The sequence below is a fragment of the Paramisgurnus dabryanus genome, chromosome 13 (assembly GCF_030506205.2).
Source record: "Paramisgurnus dabryanus chromosome 13, PD_genome_1.1, whole genome shotgun sequence".
Taxonomy (NCBI): Eukaryota; Metazoa; Chordata; class Actinopteri; order Cypriniformes; family Cobitidae; genus Paramisgurnus; species Paramisgurnus dabryanus.
Window position 1 is genome coordinate 21,394,626 of NC_133349.1, and position 20,236 is coordinate 21,414,861.

A 20,236-nucleotide genomic window follows, 5' to 3' on the forward strand; every position below is an offset into this window, starting at 1 on the left:
TAAGGAATACTGTTTCCGAGTCCAAGCCTCCCCTTATTTCAATAGAGCAGTGGTTCTCCCCCATTGTGTATGGTGCATTCCTTCGCACGCCCCCCCCCCCCAAAGAAAATTTGTTACAAAAACTCTTCTAAAATGTAACATTTTAATTAAACAAAACATATTAAGTTATACAAAGTAGTGCTGTTGGTTAGTAGCCTTATTTTTTTATGTTTAATTAAACAGAATTCATGATAAATGAATGTATTTTATAAAATGACATAAAACTGGGTCCCCCCTGGCACCATCTCGTGTGCCCCGGACCCCAGTTTGAGAACCACTGCAATAGAGGTTATTAGTTAAACAACCGTTTATGAGCACATTTTATTTATATCACACATTAAAGCCAACATTTTATAAACTCATTGTACACTGCAGTCTCCAGGCTCACAGAGTCACAGACAGCAATATAATAATTTTGTAAAAAATAACATGTCCATTTCTGGTCATCTCTGATTTTGTTATGGAGATAAAAATTAGGATTGGGTGTTTCTGTTAATTTTGCATTATGATACAAGTGTATATTAGCATGATTTTTTTGTTATTTCCCTATGGCATTTGCGTGAGTTTGCGTGACCCACCTGATCCCACTGTGTGACCCACTAGTTTGAAAACCCCTAATAAAAGGTATTTGAAGGCCTTTGTTAAAAAACAATGTAAACATATTAAAAGATAATGCTTGATTTTAAGTGATTCATGCAAACATTAATTCTATTTTTTGTTTATAAAGATTAAATTAAATGCTGCATTTTTAAACTCAGTTTCCTGCTTGTTTGTGCAAGCGATGCACTTTCCATTGTAGAGTACCAACTTGTAAAATGCTTCAGGGCTTTATTTGCACATCCAATGTTTGCTTTTTCTCCAATAATATGCCTTGTGAAGATATTTTATAAACATATCATAATTATGGCTTGTGGATACAAAACTGAACAGACATTGCTACAGACTTTTTATATGACAAAGAAAATACTAAATTGATTCAGCTGTTCGAATTGTCCCTGAAATAAACAGTTAAAAAATTGAAATTTCACTTAATCAACAAAATAAGACATTCAGTTACACACATACAACATACATCCCATGACATCATTTATAAATCCATTGTGATGTCTCTGCAACAAGTAATGACATTTGCAGGCTCAGAACAATTACAATATGACATCACACTAGGAAATTTTTAAAGGCACTCCTCATCATTAGGAATGCATGAAGAATTGGCAAACAATGAGTTGTATTTAAAGTTTGTGCTTCTATTTTCTACTCATAATTTCAAAAAAACTTCATGAGAAAGATATATAAAACAAAACCACTCTAAAACACTAAAAACCACAGAGGAAATAAATCACCAGCATAATCATAAGATAACCATAACAACAAGAATAAATCACCAATAACCATAATATTACCTGTCATAGTAATGACAATAACAAACACCTAAGTATTACAGAGCTGTTAGGAAGATTGTCTTTTAAGTTTTATTAATAATTCATTAAGATACACACTAGTTCCAGTGAAAAGTTAAATGAATGTTACCTCCAATCCTCTTCTGATGTAATATAAACTATCACCGGGAGTCATATAATATGCAAAGGAATCTGAAACTTAGAATGCTTCTGAAAATTAACCAGGAGATATGAAATCTGTGGCAAAAAACAGATAAGTTTCGCTGTATATGGTTATGTTCAAATGAATTAATGAGAGCTGGGGCTGTATTACAGAAACGTCCTAACATCAAACTGATCAGATCTTAAGTTAAAAATAGGACGTTTCTGTAAAATGCCCTCTGTATTATTTCTCAAAGGTCAGAACCTTACACTAAATAATATCTGGCTTTTTATGACCAATCCCACATTTACATTTTTTTTTAATAATTACCAACTTCATATTTTTTATAAGTAATTATAAATAAGCTGTGGGTAACATTTGCAGGTACCACTAACGCATATGTTGTATAGCCCTTAATATTGATAAGCGTTATTGGTTATGAAAATGTCAGGTATGATGTGTTTTGTCCAGCTCAGTAACAGCAGATTTAAAAATACAGGTTAGCTGTTTTGGCATAACCCTATCCTCAGGTCGTTCATAAAGTCTCAGTTTTAACAGCATGTACACATGGCTTAAACATGGCGATTCAGAAAGCAGTCCAGAAGGTTTGCCTTATGCACATTTAAATGCCTACACACCTGAGCGAGATAATGTGACTGCCATGTTATGCACTTATTTTATGTCATAAAAATACACTTATGAGTGCCCTTACTGTGTTGTTTTCTCATCAGATCTACATTTAATAGCTTGAGGTTTCCTTAAAAAGTAGCAAGTACTGTACCCAACATTACAGGATCTCATCTCTATGTCTTTTTCATTTCCTTATACTTTTGGTAGTTCAGCGTCCTTTGTGATGAACCCCTTTTTACAAATCCCAACACTCGAACATTGTAGAAAGTAGTGGCTCAGAATCCAAACAAAGTGCCAATGATCATAAATTAGTCTTTTTTTTTATATGAAGATAAAGATGATTGTCAGACATATCTCTTGGTTTTTAATCTGGGCTTTCCTGCCCGACAGTGTCCTAAAATGGCTTTCATTGATAGTTCAGAGCATCCCCCAGGTATCTACTGAAGGGCGAACTTGTATTCTTTTCTCAGGTTTTCGCAAACAGCAACTCAGTTTGCACATCCATGTAAATTCAAACTGCAGGTCATTTATGGTAAGGCTTGCTTTCTCTTATTGAGGAGGATCCAAACTTCAATTCAATGCAAAAATCATGTCAATTCTTGACAGTTTTTCAAAATTCAGCTCCTCGTATTGTTCCATCATCATTCATTTTGACATAAATTATAACAGCCCTGCAATACGTCCTCATTATGTAGCAGTGAATTAGGGTTTAAAAAGAGATCCAGCATTATGCTTGCGTTCAGTTATTTGACTCTTTTTCCCTTCAATGATTCTTAGTTTGTTTGCCAATATGTAAATAACTTTATAAATCAGTTTGGATGATCATTTCTTGTTCCTCTTATGCATATGTTGCATAAGGATTAGTCCTGATGTTTCCATCATATTTATAAGATGAGAGCTGTTTGCTGAAATATGGCTCCATTAGCAGCTATATCTGTAAAGTGTAATAATGTACAATATTTGAGAATAAAAACATATGACAAAAAATGTCAGTTCATCTGTCACCTCGTGAAAAATTTATATTACACTCTATCGATATTCTGCGCAGTAGGTTATAGGCAGACTTGACACAAATAAATAATCGTATATGGCAACATTTGATCATTATAATTATAGCGGCAAAATTCGTAAACATAAACAGCACAACAACTTTGAAGCTCAATCAGACCTGACTTACAACTGTTGTTACCTAAACTCATTTGATGAATTTGCCACTATATACAATATATATATATATTTGTAAAAATATGGTGCCAGTTGGCTCTTTATGAACCTCTTCGTGTAGTTTGTCTCACCCCCTCCTTCAAATTCAGTTTCTCTGATTCCTTTACATCTTCCTACTCCTTTTCTCTCTTTACTCGTTATTTCTTCCCTTCTCCACCCACACTCTCCCACCATCTTTATACCATCCTCCAACTTTTCACACAGTCTATCCCTAACCCATCTTCTTCCTTCCCCTTTCATTATAGCTATAGCCTCTCTGGCTTGCTCACACAGTAACCTCATTTTTGCTGCCTGTTCTAACCCCTTGGTTTGACGCCACTCCTCCTCCACTCCCCCCTGTACCAGGGATGAAGTGAAGTTGTTCAATGGTATTTTGCCTTTTAGCTGCAAATGCAAGCCTCCTGGCACTGTGTCCACCAAGAGTTCCTGTTCCCATGACAACCCCGGTTCCGGGCATGTCGCCCCATCCCACTCCCCCGACCCCGCCTCCTCCCAGGTGACCCGACATGGCTGCGGAATTCCGCTCTTGCTCTCGCCCCGACGTCGGGTGCGAGTTCATCTTGATCATGTGATGCCGGTCGAGTGACGGCGTGGCGCAGACGTTCTGCTGTGACTGAGCTTTCTGATGGCTCACGCGGGGCAGGGTAGGCACCATCCCGCTACCCATCCCGCTACCCCCTCCGGACGTGTAGTCGCCCATTCCCATGCCCATCCCGCTTCCACCTCCGCCATACTCCAGTGACTCGTCTAGATGATCTGGTGACATTAGCAGCCTCTCCTTGGATTTCTGCAGCGTGTTTTGGTTATTGGAGTTTTTCGATTTGTAGTACTGGTGCTGCTGGTTCTTTGAGAGCCTTGATAAGGTGTTTCCATCAGCGAGGGCAAGGAGCTGGTCTGTCGACTTAACACGGCGTGGTGGTTTCGAAAGCGTATCGTAATTCTGGTTTTGCTTTGACTCCGGTGGATCCAGAGGGTAGGGATTTGGGGTGTGGCTTGGTGCAGATTGAGGATGAGGTATTCGAGGGCGATTGGCATGGGTAGGAAGTGTGCCTCGACCCCCCAATGTGTAGTCGCCTCCCCAGGGAAGATGGTGCTGGGAAGAATGAAAGGAAGGAGGGGGATTGTTGGGCCTCCGTTTCGTTGTACAGTAACCTGAATAGTCCTCCAGTCCTCCTTTTTCTGTAAGTGATAAAAAACACTTTTTTAAAACATCATGAAATTGGGTAAATTAACAGAAAAGAACATAAAATACAGGAAACTACAAGCTTATGATAATTACCAGGTACACACGCACATATATATATCGATGGACAACATAAGCAGCAAAATACAGCGGATAAGATTAAACCGTACTAGCGACCGTAGTAATAATGCATAGAAGAGGGTGCTAAGTTAAACCAATGTCAGCTGACTCCCCAGGTGTTGAAAAAAAACGGTAAAGGAAAAGGTAGGGAAAAGTCCTAGGAGAGAAAAAAACCCTTAAGAGAGCCAGACATAGCTGATTTTATAGAGAATATATTATATAATAGGTACGATTATATACAATTTTATTGGTACCCTATGTCAATAGTAAAAATTCAGCCTAAACGCTAGCATATAGCATTAACTAGCATATAGTGCTAACTCCAGAGGTGTAAAAAGTACTAAAAAATGTGAAAGTACAAGTACTGAGTGTAAATTTTACTCAATTAAAAGTAAAAGTATCTGGCCAGAATTATACTTGAGTAAAAGTAAAAAAGTACCACATTAAAATTGTACTTGAGTATTAAAAAAGTAAAAGTAACAGGAAGAATGAAAACTAAAGATTCATGTTGTGAATGAACCACATACAAGGTTATTGTCACGGAACTCCGCATTTTTCTGTGTCTGTACCACGGACTTTCTTTTTCGTGTCAGGTTCACGTATTGATTACTCAATTGTTTTTCCTATTTTTAAACCATTTGCGCGTGGGTTTGGGGTTAGATTTGTGGTTTGGGTTAGGATGTCACTTTAACTATTGGTTTATACTATTTTATCAGGCTTTTAAACAATTGTCGCCTGACGTTAGGGTTAGGAGTTGGGTTTGGATGTCATTTTAGGTTACAGAAAGTCGTTCTAACCCCAAATCCAAGCGAAAATGGTAAGAAACAGGAAAAACAATTCAGTAACCAATACGTAAAACTAACACGGAAAAGAAAGTCTGTGGTAAATACAGAAAAATGCGGAGATCCGTGACAATGACAATACATTTCATTATGCAACATGCTACTCAAAATTGTAAAACCTCGAATTTAACTTAAATTTCAAGCTCTATCAAGCCTCTCACGTGTAGCCGATGCAGGAACAGAATTTTGGTGCATATGCAATAGGAATCCAATCACATTTAGAACGTGTGAATAGCTAAAAACCACATGAAATCTGTATTTTTCTAATCCATTTCAGGCTGAATCCAGAGGTGGTTTGAAATTGTTTTCATGTTGCATTTCCGGAAATCCATTTCAGTCTGACCGCCCTGATCACATTTGTGTAGCTTTTCGGTCACGTCATGCTGTCACGTCACATAAAATTTGTCAGGATGCACGGATCGGATCTGAAGAGTTGTGAAACACAATGTGGACAGTGAGTCTGTCAAATTAGATATGCACCGAAATCAGATTTGGACTGACAGTGTGAACAAAGTATTAGTCTTGATAGAGAGGCTGCAAACAGGAGGGAACGTGTCACACTTCATGTGTTGTCAGTTTCAAAGAAGCGAAAAAATCTTCATCATTAGATGAACTGTTGGCCAATTCCTTAGTGTGGTCCAAAGGCTCCAGAATAAATAACATCTAAATTAAATTGGTTTGATAGAGCAAGCGAAAATAGATCTCTAAAATAGAAGTACTTTTTGACTGTATATAAAATTGTAAGGAGTAAAAAGTACTTTTTTTCTTTAAAAAATGTAATTAAGTAAAACAAGTAAAAGTATTGATTTTTAATTGTACTCAAGTAAAGTAAAAATCCCCAAAAATAATACTTAAAGGTTCTCTAAGCGAATCTGCGAGACGTTAGTTATTGTTGACTTTCGAAACTGTTTTCAAACAGACGGAGCGTAGCTAACTCCTCCCCCTCCCCCTCCCTTCCGTGCTTTCATGAACGCGCCCAACCCCCACCCCCAAATCCTTTTTGTCGTTTATTGGCTGGAATACTTTGTTTTGATTTGTGATGCTAGGTTTGGCCATTTGTTGATATTGCCGTTTGTGAAGCCTGGGCTGTCTACAAAGATCGCGTTTTTTTACAGTTTGATCAGCGGACAGGCAGCAAGCAGATAGTGAGGAGATGTTTCCGGTATGTAACAAAAAATGTTTTATGGTCTAAAACGCTTCAATTCGCTTAGAGCACCTTTAAGTACAGTAATCAAGTAAAATTACTCAAGTACTTTACACCTCTGGCTAACTCAACAGTCACAACTTTGTTTTTAGCATTGTAATTCATTTGATGTGTAATTTAATGGGGCGTACATCTCGACTGTAACGTCACAGTTGGTGTTATGTTGATATTGGCCTGTTTTCCAGTGGACTTTTGCATGCACAATGTTTACATAAGAAGGTGGAAATGTTTGAGGCTCACAATATATCATTACCATGTACAGAACTCTTATTATTTATCTATGCCTAAATAGATTTTTACATTCTTCATCACCATTAAGTATAGTAAAGTGAGTTAAAACTTCAAGTTTATTTTTTACACAACAGCCAGATATTTTTTATTCAGGTCATTTTTGCATCTGTTAAGATATTTGGTATAAACAAAAATGTAGAAAGTAAGAAATTCATATTTTTGCAGTGAACCTTCATTACAACCTGCTGTACACTGACGTTAGTATCTCAAAGGTACTTATTGGTACCAAATGTATATCTGTCCATATATACACTCTAAAAACAAACGGTGCTGTATAGCACCAAAAGTGGTTCTTTGCTCGTAATCATAGAAGAACCGTTTTTAGTGCCATATAGCACCGGTGAAGCACCTGTAAAGCACCTGTGTAGAACCATATAGTGCTATGTAGAACCATATGTGGTGCTATATGGCCCCTATTTGGTTCTACACAGGTGCTTTACAGGTGCTATATGGCACTAAAACCCGTTCTTCTATGATTACGAGCAAAGAACCACTTTTGGTGCTATATAGCACCGAGTGTATATACATTTATTTTTAACTGTTTGCAATTATCTTAACTGATGCTGTAAAGGACCATTTATTCCACCAGATGTAAAGCCTTCCAAAGATAACACACATAAATGGTATATCACACAAAGCCAAACAGTATGCTGACCTTGTGAATATACTGCTGCATTAGTTGTCCATAACAACGGTAGCAACAGGTTGTTCATGCACGACACAGTGACGCTTTTTGCTTTCTGCTTCTCATTTATGTAAAGTGATTGACAAGCAGAAAGCACCATAAGCAAAAGAAAAAGAGCCTGACTGCTGCACATGGCCACATTTATGTTTGCAATTTGGGGGTTTAAAGAAGCCTTTCAGAACACCTCTTTTATCATAAGGCAATATGGATGTTTTCATGTGGCAAAGCAAATATCACTAACAGCATCTTTAATACAATATTTTTATATAAAACCCTTTATATATATAACACTTCCAATCCAGGAGTGTGTGTTTAATGCAAATTATGATTTTATTTATATAACAATATTATTATGATCATACAGTATTTTATCCTGAGCCCTTTCATATTTTGGTGTATTAAGCCTGAGTCATTGTATCAGCCTGTATAACCTTCATCTGTGCATCATTTTCTTATGCTTCAACTGTATCTCGCACTTCCCAGGGGGGTTGGTATCTAACTGTGAGATAGGCCTTAAGGCTTTATTTGTCTATACAGATTGCAGTTGCTTTGCAATACTTTGCCCTCATTAAACTGACCTTCGCAAACATTTAGATCTCCTAGACATTGCTTTTAATAAATAACATACAGATATTTTATGCTGCTCTCCCACATGAAATCATATTCTCATCATCAATTAATATTTTCGTCACAGTGTTTATATATTACTCCATATCCAATCTCTTTTCTATCATCGTTGCAAATGTTTATGTAATTCCTTCAAAACAATAATCTCCTTAAAATATGAACCTTCTCCATTGCTGATCAAGCACTTACCCAGACGCTTAAGAGAAGAGTATCTGTTCATCTCAGGCTTCATGGCGGCTTCATACGAGGGGGGAAGCTGAGCCAGGTTGTGTAAGGAGTGATGAAAGGAAGGTTGGGGCTTCATGGCGTTCGTATGCTTGCTGGGTTTCAAGGTGCCACCAGTGGTCATCTGCATGTTGTTCATACGCGGTGCACGCTCTTCAAAGACACAAAAATATCCATTTAGGATATTTTAAACTCTATAGTACTACTATAACGGTTTTATTAGAATTTAACTGTTCACTTACCAATGGTGGCTGTATGTTTGGGGCTGGAGCCTGTCGTATGGATAAAATTATGTTGCAGATTTCCCACTGTGAAACAAAACAAAGGCATAAGTCTTTCCCGTGTCGTGACCCTCCAAACAATACACATCATTTTATGCACACACATAGACTGCTGTTATACAAAGTATACTATAGGCTTAGTCATATATCATATAATATTATATGTAAGGTTATTTCACAAAATAAAAAAGTTCACTCACTAAATAATAAGAAAGGCAACTTATATGACTTTGCTTTATTTGCAAATTTGTTTAAAGGGACACTACACTTTTTTTTGAACATATGCTCATTTTCCAGCTCCCATAGAGTTAAACAATTGATTTTTACCGTTTTGGAATCCATACAGCTGATCTCCAGGTCTGGCGCTACCACTTTTAGCATAGCTTAGCACAATCCATTGAATCTGATTAGACCATTACCATCACGCTTAATAATAACCAAAGAGTTTCAATATTTTTCCTATTTAAAACTTCACTCTTCTGTAGTTACATCGTGTACTTAAACCGACAGAAAATTAAAGTTGCAAGTTTTAAATAGAAAAAATATAGAAACTATTTGTTATTTTTAGCACGATGCTAATGGTATCTTCATGATGCGCGATATCTTCATCAACCAATATATATGTGCAATATATGAACTACAATATATATTGTATATCTAACACACTGTGCTAAATATTGCCCTACTAAACTCTTTCTAGGTCCACAAAATCTTCAAAATGTTTACACCGTCTGTTCATTCCAATGCCATCGTATACAGCTCCGTGCTAAATAATTCACAAATGCCCTTTCATCATTTGGCTATTGCCTGTTTTTCTCATCCTGAATGTATGCCTGTTGTTCACAAATCTGAGTCTGTCACATGACACATAAAAACACAAGGCAACTGCAATCTATAATTTATTGTCCTTATTGGTAACATTAGTGCCTTTCAGAACTTCATTACATTTTAAAAAGTAGTTGACCCATGTGTTATATATATAGCAATTACCATTCAGCTATTTTATGTTTAAAAAAAGTATAGTAATTACAAATGTAAAATCTTATGTCACAGTTTAAAAAACGTTTCTCACTTACATCGATTATCTTTACTCTGTAGGGTAGGATAGTGGTTTTTAGGGGGGCGTCCAAGCGTCCCCTCTCCTCCTCCACTTCCCAGGGCAACACTGTTGTTTCTCTCACCCTCTTGGACAGGACTTGATTGGTGACGCAACATTTCCACAAGAGCCCTGACAAGCAATGTGCCAAAAATTAGCCAGAGAACAGGTTCATTATTTTATGAAGGTACATACTGTAAAGATGTTTTAAGTAATAGTTTCCTGAATGGAACACGAAAGGTTCTTGCTACAGTGGGTGTCCTACATAAAAATGTGTCCAGGACCAAATTCTTTGATTAGCCAATCAGAAGGCTATGAAAGCATTAAGTCAGTAGTTTTGCTGCTATTGCTTTTACAAACTACCATCATACCCATACAAGGGCAGTGTGAAGCTGTTCAGTAATATTACATTTTGTTAGGCCTATGTGTAACATTGAGATGATGTTACGCAAAACAGGTATGGAACTAAAATTACTTACAGCACCTATTAAAATATCAGCATTAAATTTAATTCAGATCAATATAGCACTGACTACTGTAATATAATTGGTTGTCACTTCTCACCTGGGCATGTCAAGTTCTCTGATCCTAGGTTGGCGTGATGCCTTGTGGAACGCCACTTTAATGGCCACGGCCACTGCGACTGTAAATGAGATGACCCCACCGATAACATACACTGTGTTGTTGCTCTGCTCGATACGGGTGAGGTCAGGATGACCCGGCAGTGTGGGCTTGGTTGCCGGCGGGGCAGTATTGGCCCACACGGGGGAGTGGTAGTTGTGGCAGGTGTTCTGATCCAGCTTTCGGGTACGATCCGGACAACAAAATCGGTAGTGGCAGGTCCCGCAGCAGAAGATGAAGTTATCCTTGGAACAATTAAAGGTGAGGTCGTACTGCCCCATCACATCGTAATAGCCCCGGCACACATCTATTTCCACCAGTTTGCGAGGAGGCGGAACTCGCGCTCCCTCCAAAGGGGGCTTCAGGGCATCGTCCGTGATGTTCCTCGGCAGGCTTTTCTGAGGCAGCGGCCTAGGGGGCATTTCAGCTGCTCCAGCTGGCTGCTTCGGCCAATGATTCGTAGGCTTCCCTCGCATGTTCCCACCGGTTTTAGTAAGTGGGAACAGAAAGCCCCTTCCCTGAGATCTGGGGTTGGGCGTCGTGGTAAAGGTGATAGGGCCATTTGGTGTGTTTCTAGACAGGCCCGGGACACTCGCTGAGAAAGTGTTAAGTGGGACGGCGATTAGCAGGAAGAGAATGATGACACGCACTCGGGCTTCCAAGGTGGGCATCATCTTTACATGACTAACGCTGCTATTTCCTCTCGCTGACTCAACTTGCTGCACAATGCAGATTATTTCTCTTTTTATAAAAAACAGCCTGTTCAATGCTGTAAGTAAAATACTTTGCTCCGACGTATAGAATTTGAGTCTATATCAAATCAGTCTAAAAAAAGTCTGTTAGGTGTGTGCAATAAAGTGTCAATCTGTGAGACAGTGTGAGACAAAAAACTATTTTGCTTTCAGCTTCAAGGTGAGCCACACAAGTTACAAAACATATAGTTCGTCATCACATGCAATTCTTAGTTCCAGCATAAAGCTGAAGAGAAAATGACAGGCCTATGTATAACAATTCAAATGGCGACGCTATTTTTAGTCGGCAACAAAGAATTCAAAGAATATTCATTTGAATTAGTCTTCAAAAATATACATTTTCACATATCCGCAGACAAACAAGTAATGGCTTTTCTCGATTTCATTGTTATATTACTTAATAAATAGTTTAGTGTATTGATGACACATGAAGGCAATTCAACTATAGTGTACAACATTTACATTAATTCCTCTGTTTTGGCACTTCTTAAAATGAAATATTAATTTAAGAGAAAGGGGCAACTGTAAACATCTTAAAAATGTAAACTGTTCTGTTTGGGCACTCCTTACATTCAAAAATGGCACTTTATGTCTTTAGGCAAATTTCCCTGACCTGCAATGCTCCCTGATTATTAATGAGTATAAACAATCTCTTTAAACTTTCAGCTGCACTTGTTTACGTGTTAACAGGACCGCCCAGAGCGGTGAACTCCCTTGAGTGATTTAGGGAATTATGGTGAGGAATCATTTTGGCCTGGAAACATCTACATTAGTGAACTATAATAAATACTCATTTCTTTATTCAGCATATGAAAAGTTACCAGCTGAATAATCTCATGTGCAAATTTAAAATAGCCTGCTGAAGAATAAATATACCTTTTCTAACCATCCAAAGGTATTTTAGGTTATTAGCGAATGTTCTGATCATACAGATACACAAAAAAGCTGATGATGGCAGAAAGACGGCATCAAATTTGCAAGGTAAGACTGTCTTCACAACAGATATTTTCAAGGGCAGTCACTCCATGTAAACCTCCAGAGGCTTGAGATTCACGCACCAGATTTGCTTTTAATGACAAGCTCAGTTTTCACTGAGACTGGGGATGTTTAAAACAGTTGGATGCATCTCTTGGTAAAATGGTTTAAAATCCCATGGTGTGGACATGGCTGTTTCCTCACTTTTTTGCAGGGTTGGTCTTGGGAGTTCAGCAACAGTTATTAAGTGTTCAGCGACAGCAAGATGAATCTCTGAAAAAAAAGAAAAATAACAAATTAACATTATATGCTACATTCACACATATACAAACTTTTTTTTTTTTAAATCATAATTAGTTTGTCATCTGCATGCATGCCAGCATATTATTATCATTCTGCTTGCACACTGATAAAAATGTCTATAAAAATTACTGGCAGCTGTTTGCCAGTAATTTATTGTAGAATTAAATTTATGTTATTTACTGGCAACAGTTTGTTAAAGATGAATATGAAAAATGAACATGAAACATTAACAAGACTATCTTTACAGAATAAAACTACAATAACAGCCCCATGCGAAGCATTCTGGAAACCAAAATCTAAAGGAAAAACAGAAAAAGGTTGATGAGGATTTCTGGTTCCCAGAATGCTTTGCATGAGGCTGTTATTTTATAGTTTATTCTGTAAAGACAAAGACTTGTTAATGCCTAATATATATTTATCTTTGAACAAACTGTTACCAATAACACAATTTTAAATCTACAGTAAGTTACTGGCAAAAAGCTGCATAAATACAGTAAAAATGTTTATAGTGCAGGTTAGCTAAATAGACTGTAAATATATGGACAACGTTTCTCTATAGACTTCCACTGTAAAAATATGAAGCCGGTGACATAATTTGGAGGCTCCGCCCATTTTCCTATTTGACTCAATCACACTAATCAAGCTAAAAAATGTGTATAAAGTGTCATTTGATTTTTAAGTCCCATTCATTTACATAGAGAGGGTTGGGTTTATGGCTATGCGTCCACTAGGGGTAATTGAAATGTTTTGTGTTTTCACTTTTTAGGACGTGTGTGTAAATCAGCACCTGGTGTAGATTAACTTGTGTATAGATTAACCAGTTCTCACAATACATTTAGCCAAAGATGCTGGAATGGCACTAATAAATAAATAAAATGAAGTGAATGTCCTGTTTTCTACCAAAATTCATGCAGGAGCTAATAATAACATAAAATGTAATAGTGTAATAATAAATAAATAAATGTATAAATGTATAATAAATATATGTAATCAAAATAAAATGAATCAGAAATGAAATTAGAGACTGAACATTTAATTTACTTTCATTTCTGATTCTTTTTTTTATTATATTTGAATTTGATTATAATATATTTAAAATATATACTTGAATTTTAACTAATTTTGGGTGTCAGTTTTAAAACCCTTTAGAATAGGGTAAGGTTATTATGGAGGGATTACATTATGCCATTTGTTGTACCATTTATCACATACAATAACAATTTATTCAATTGTTTAGTCTTAAAATTGTGGCCATTGCATCTTTATAGTCACTGGTTAAGATCACTCACGGCATAAGCTGAATTATCTGAAAATGTACCTCTACTGTTAGATGAACAATTTATATCAATTTATACATGTAATATCTAAATGTAAAAATGGAAAGGACTTGAAGATAAACACAATATTTGTACTGCAGCTCTCATTACATGCTGTACAGGTGCAAATTCGGACGTCAATCTTTTAAGAAAGCAAAGGAGAGATGATGTGATGACCGTTTGTCTAATGTGTTACTACAAGTTGCCATGAATCAGAAGCATTGAGGGAAGTGAATGGTAGCAATGATCTGAACAAATAGTGATCAGTGCCTTTCAGAGAGCATAGCATGATGCATTGCACAAGAAGGAGGGGGTAGAGAAAGATCCTGCTTTTCTGACTCCAGGCCTATGTGTCAGAATGTTGGTGAGGAAGTAAAAGAGACAGTGTTGTGATCAAGTTAGTCTGACACTTCTAATATGTCTAATCAGCACCCATCTGCTTATTTATTTATTTTTGTACAATTGTTGGGACTTGTGAAAACCAATAAGATAGCAATTAAGAGAAATTTGGCACCAGAAAGAGAACAATTTAGATATACTGTAGGTTTAAATCTGAGCACAGCATTGCAGAATACACACAGCCAGAGGTATGACAGAGTCGAGGTGCTTTGTGTGTTTGTGTGTATGTGTTATGTGTGTGTATGTGGGAGTGCAGTGAGTGGGTGGAAGAGAATGGAAAGCGTTCAGTGACACCACTTACTAGCACACACTCACATATACACAGTACACACAATACACAACACTGGGAACATACAGTGCTAACAGCAAATACGGAGACGGTAAAACACATTCACACATGCAGACAGTATGCTTGCCTATATAGTAAAGATATACGGTCATTCTTTTGTTCTATCGCAGATTTAACATAACACTCAACGCACAAATCTAAACCGTGTAAAAGTGCATGCATTAACCTCCTAAGGCCTGAGAGAATGTTTTTGTTGTTTGCACCATAATACTTAATTCTGTGCAACTGGAACATGTTGTACACAAACATGGACAAATACACTGCTTCATGTTCTTAGAAAAATATTTGGTTATTATATTTATTTGTTTTTAATAACCCCAAAATAGCTGGTAGAAATCTGAAAAAAAGACAAACCAAAACTCAGGTCTTAGGAGATTAAGTTAATAGCATTAGAGACCAATAACACACTTCTGTGATGCACCAAAACATCAATCAAGATATTTCTAAATCTTGATTTGTGTGTTTCAATTGCCTCTTAAAATACAAATACACAACACAATATACCATAACCACAAAAATATTTAAAAAGCAGATAGTAACATGTAAACATAATAAAAATAAATTTGATTGGTCTTGCTGATCAAAACTAATCAATTATTGTTATACTGATATGCAAAAATATATATAAATGTAAAAGCCATGTTCCGAGTTTAGGCACTGAGCTTAAAGATGATATTGTAATAAATGCATTTTGTTTACTTGTTTCTGAACATTAATATATACTCCTATTTATAGTTTTACAAAAGCGCTATGTGACTGCAGAAAATACAAATATTATACAATCTAAAAACGGATGTCTTAAAAACAATGCAATCAGTTGTTACATTAAATGTGTTGTCCCAAACTAGACACATCTCTGTATTATTATTGGAACAACACATTTTGTGTTACTTTTAACACTAAATCAACACAAAATGACACATAATATAATATGTTAAATTGCTTAACACAAAAATGTGTAAAAAAAATTAACACATGCTTTTTTAGACTGTACCACCATCTAACTGGTACTATCCCAACACTCCCATGCATACTTAAAAAGTTTATATCTAAACTTACAAATGAACTATGGGCAATATCAGAGTCACTTCCACCCAAAAGACAAAGTCTGGAAAAACAATAATTCAGGATAATTTTTTAATCTGTATTTTCTTCCATTTTCATAATTAAAATTAAATTAAATTTTAAAAGATTTTGCATGGGTGCAGAACAACAAGCACCAATGCTTAACTTGACCTATGTAAAAATGTTCCTGTAGCTTAAATGGTAATGCTTTGTGTTTGCTATGCAAAGGTCATGAGTTTGAGTTCCAGGGAGCACAAATATAAATATAGGGTACCTTAAATGCACTTATTATGGATAAAAGCATACCAAATCCATAAATGTGTATATGTTTGAAATACAAAGCAGTGAGTAGACCTGTATACACTGATATAAACAGGTGTGCCGCTGTGTGATTCATGTTCAGATCTGAGCCATTTACAGTTTTAGTGGGAGCAGATCTATAACAGTCTATACCATTAAAACAGTTACCTCTCGTTTGCATATATATAATAAAGCGTAGGCCATTTCAACACCTTCTCGTCTATGTGAAACAGTATGCGCCTCAACAAACTGGATTAGCTTTTCCTGAACATGGCACCCAATCAGCAAGGCACTGTGGGCGACTTCTAAGAGATGTGACACTGAAGATGTGGCGCATTCGCAAGCAGTTTTCAAGAACGGCAAGAACGTGAGAATTTACAGGATGAAATTACAGACAATACATCCGTTTTAAATCTCATACTGTAAAATCGTGCCATTCTCTCTCTTTTTTATTTTTGTTCGGTTGCAAAAAATGTCTGTTTTGAATGTTTTCTCGACTTCTCTTTATCGCCCTCCCTTTCTTTCTCTCTCTGTGATATTCAGTGCGTGGGTTGAGGCAGCTCACTCTCTCTCTCTCTCTCTCTCTCTCTCTCTCAGAATAGCACTGCAGTAGTTCAGACTTGTATAGAAGGAGAGAAAGAGAATGATAGATAGGATGAATAGACCTCCTTCTCCCCCAAAAACTTCCTTTCTTCTTGAAAGAACAATAGTTTGCCCTTTTCCATCACATCCCTGTGACACAGAGCATCTTGTTCTTGCCTAAATGTTGGCAGTAGGAGTCCATTACATCCCATGTGTCTATACCATCTTCTCAAACATTAAAACAACGTATATTTATCGCCCTGTCATGGATTATGAGTTATGAGTTGGTGTGGAACCCATTTTATCAAATCAATGTCAAATTAATTGTCAGAAAAAATGGCCCTTAACTATCCCTTTGAATAGGTCTTAATATGTAGATACCAATATGTATACATTTAGCAGCTATATAAACCTGTGATGTACTGTTTTGAATGTACTTTTTAGGTGCAAAGGTGTACTTTTGAAGGGGTATTGACCAAGTGACAGCTAGGGGCCATTTAAAAACAGGTTGTGGTTCACTAAAGAACCTTTAACATTCACAGTAAATTTCTGTTGCCAAAAAGTTCCTTTTTAATGGAAGAAAACTTTACGGTATACGAAATGTTATTTTATGACCAAAAGGTTCTTTGGAGAACAATGAAAATGGTTCTTCAATGGCATGGCTGTCAAGAACACTTTACAAACCTTTATATTTTTAAAGTGTAGGACAAAATGAAAATCTTATAGGCAAGAAAAAAAAATATTTGTTTGTATGGTGGATATATATTTTTTTTGATGCATCTTGCAAGCAAATATATATTTGAAAGCAAGACTACTGAAAGCAAAGAGCTTTATTCAGTTGAGCTTTAAATTAAATGTAGTCAAAAATTATGTAATGGAGGCCACCAATAGAAATAAAACAACAAGGCTTACTCAATAACGCACATTTCCAATGCATGTGCAATAGAATAAAAGATTAACATGGGAGAGGTTATTAGATCAGTATAAGGACCTGCACGTCTGGCACACTGACTTGACTGAGGGTTCACCTCATTACTTAACACCATTTGGCAAAATGCCATCAGCTGCATTGAAGCTACACTGGCACTTCTGTTTTAAACTCTTAAACAGAAGTGTTTGATTTTGGTAAAATAATAATAAGAGGTTTTTTGTTAAGTTATAATATATTTTACATCCTTAAGTTATGTCGTGATTTAAAAAAAATCAGTACTGTACCCGAGGTATTATTTTTTCTAAACAATATCCCACAAATATGTCTTAAAAATTGATGCCTATGTGTGGGCCTGAAAATGTCATCATGGATGATAAGGTACAAATAGATCCAGTCAATGTATGAGTCAGTGTTCTTATCATAAGGCAACAACCGATCACCACACATCATACCTATAGAGACACTGAAGTCCTCGGTTCAACCCACTGAGCAAATGAGACTTCTGTTGGTCTAGACATAATATTGCACAACAACAACAGGTTTTGTTGTATTTTTGATAACTTGTTCATGTTAAAGTGAGACTATGACTTTCGCATATCGATTTGTCTCGAGCTGTAATGCGCACGAGGGTGAGTAGGTGGACATGACAAGCTGCGCGAGAGCAATGAATGGCCGTCTGCGTGGGCGTGAATGCATGTTTGCGCGAAAGCTGATGTGTAGCCACCTTACACTTACATATGTGTGAACATCTCTCTCCTGTTAGTGTAACGGACTGAAAACAGGAAATATGACTTCTTACGCGTTCTCATGACAGAGTATGTCGTGCGAACTGGTCTTGCTTGACATTATCTTTTTTTTTTCAAGCGGAATCAGCTCGACAAGAATACAACAAAACAAATGCGCATGAACACGGCATCGTGTGCAATGAAGTCCAACTTACCTGTACAGATGTCACGACACCATCGGTCTCATATCGTGTTCAGCACAGAGTGACGATGGTGGCTGAGAAATTGTTTTATTCCCACAAACTGTTGCACCACTCCTCTGGCGATCTTATTCTCGTCTCTCAGTAACAAAACAAGTAGAGCCAAATTCTTTGCAGGGTTTTCTTTCATCTACCTCAGTTTCCATGTTCGTAAACATAAAGCCTCAATGTTTCACATTTCCTGCGCAACGGTTTTAACTTAATTGCTTGTTACCTTGTGTACAAACTACTGCGAAAGCATTTCAGGTGAAACCTTTTCCGTCAAAATAAACTCTGATTTACTTTAAATAACGCTCAAAATAACGCATAATAAGGCAAATGCAGAAGAAAGTGCCTGTTGCCATTCTCGTGTTCATTTTCTCTGAAGCGACACGCAAGTGTTGCTCTTTAGCGTTGCCGTTCATCGACGCCGCCTGCAAAGTGTGCACGCGAGAACATTCCGACCCTGTCACGAAACAACGTTGGAATGGGGCAGGTGGTCTCACGGAGGTCCGCTACGCTGAATTGTGCGTTTATTGGTTTCGCAATACGGAGTCGAGGAGAGATTGATAACGCTGTTTCCGACCGCGTCAAGTGTTTCGTTTCTCAAACTACTTCTTATCCTTTGCACGATTATGGCTGGCTAAGCAATATGGAGTATGAGGAGGGGGGCACACATACACACACACATACACAGACACGGACAGGTTGCCATGCCAACGATGTCATTTTGTTTGTGACTCTAATCATCTTCATGCCTTAGCCTTAAAGAATGGTTATGAAAAAAGCGACGCAGGATAATAAGCTTTTGCTATATGTGATGGCTGTAAGTGATTTGGAAAAACTGCAACGAATTTCATCCAAGAATGACATAAACCTGCATGATGGCAAAACCATCGCAGCATTTTATTTGCTACACGCCTTCAGTTAAGCCTCGATCTTTACGCAATACTTGAAAATATCGATTTATTTACTAATTTAAGTTATGCACAATGCCTAATCGATGCCTAATTGCGGCGGTTTCTATGACACAAATTGCTACCACAGTTCATGACCTGACTACCTCATTAACAATATGAATAATTAAGGTTGTCGAACAATAAATTAAACTTTGCCTTATTAAAGAAGATCAACGAGCATTAAAGGATGCTTTTACATTAATTTAAGCAAAAAGTTGCATAAAAGATGATCAAAAATATGTAATCATTATGCCTCTACTGTAAATGAGATTAATTTTAAATTAAACACCCCTATTCATATGAATCTCTGGGACTACGGTTAGGCTACACATTTGCTCAAATGCGGATTAGGGCCTCTGGCTAATCGGCAGTCGTCAATCGCCATTTCAGCACCATGGAGAGCGGCGCAATCAGCTCATGTATACCGCACTGCACACAATCCATGGCGGTCATAAAATATTAACCATTCGGTGACAGACCAATTTATGCATATTTTTATGGCACAGATACAAGTGACAAACCAATTTATGCATCTTTTTATGGCACAGACACAAAGGACAAAATAATTTTACTATTGAAAGTTGTTTTTCGTGCGTGCACCTTTTCTCTTTAATAAACGGTTAGATTTTTTTCAAAATCTGTAGTACTGTTAGCTTGTACCTGTCCACCCTCATCTGCTTGTCTTCCTACAGACAGCAATTAGCCAGTGTGCACTTAGCTATACAGGTGGG

The 20,236-nt window shown here is 37.0% G+C and overlaps 1 protein-coding gene across 1 annotated transcript; it reads right to left on the reverse strand.

Moving 5' to 3' along the window:
- Positions 1–265: 265 nt before the first annotated feature.
- Positions 266–19,194, reverse strand: shisa7a (shisa family member 7a). The gene is made up of 6 exons (XM_065261221.2): positions 18,523–19,194; positions 10,554–12,610; positions 9,970–10,121; positions 8,855–8,920; positions 8,577–8,765; positions 266–4,614 (listed from the first exon to the last, which is right to left on the reverse strand). The coding sequence occupies exons 2-6, from the start codon at positions 11,282–11,284 to the stop codon at positions 3,701–3,703; spliced, it is 2,052 nt and encodes a 683-aa protein (XP_065117293.1). The 5' UTR covers positions 11,285–12,610; positions 18,523–19,194; the 3' UTR covers positions 266–3,700.
- Positions 19,195–20,236: the final 1,042 nt, after the last annotated feature.

Bases quoted from the DNA above. Each gene is read 5' to 3' on its own strand.
- shisa7a (XM_065261221.2), bottom strand. From the start codon at position 11,284: ATGATGCCCACCTTGGAAGCCCGAGTGCGTGTCATCATTCTCTTCCTG. The intron at 10,122-10,553 runs GTGAGAAGTGAC...ATTGCTTGTCAG, and splicing joins AGAGAACTTGACATGCCCAG to GGCTCTTGTGGAAATGTTGC. The intron at 8,921-9,969 runs GTAAGTGAGAAA...TTTGTTTCACAG, and splicing joins ACAGAGTAAAGATAATCGAT to TGGGAAATCTGCAACATAAT.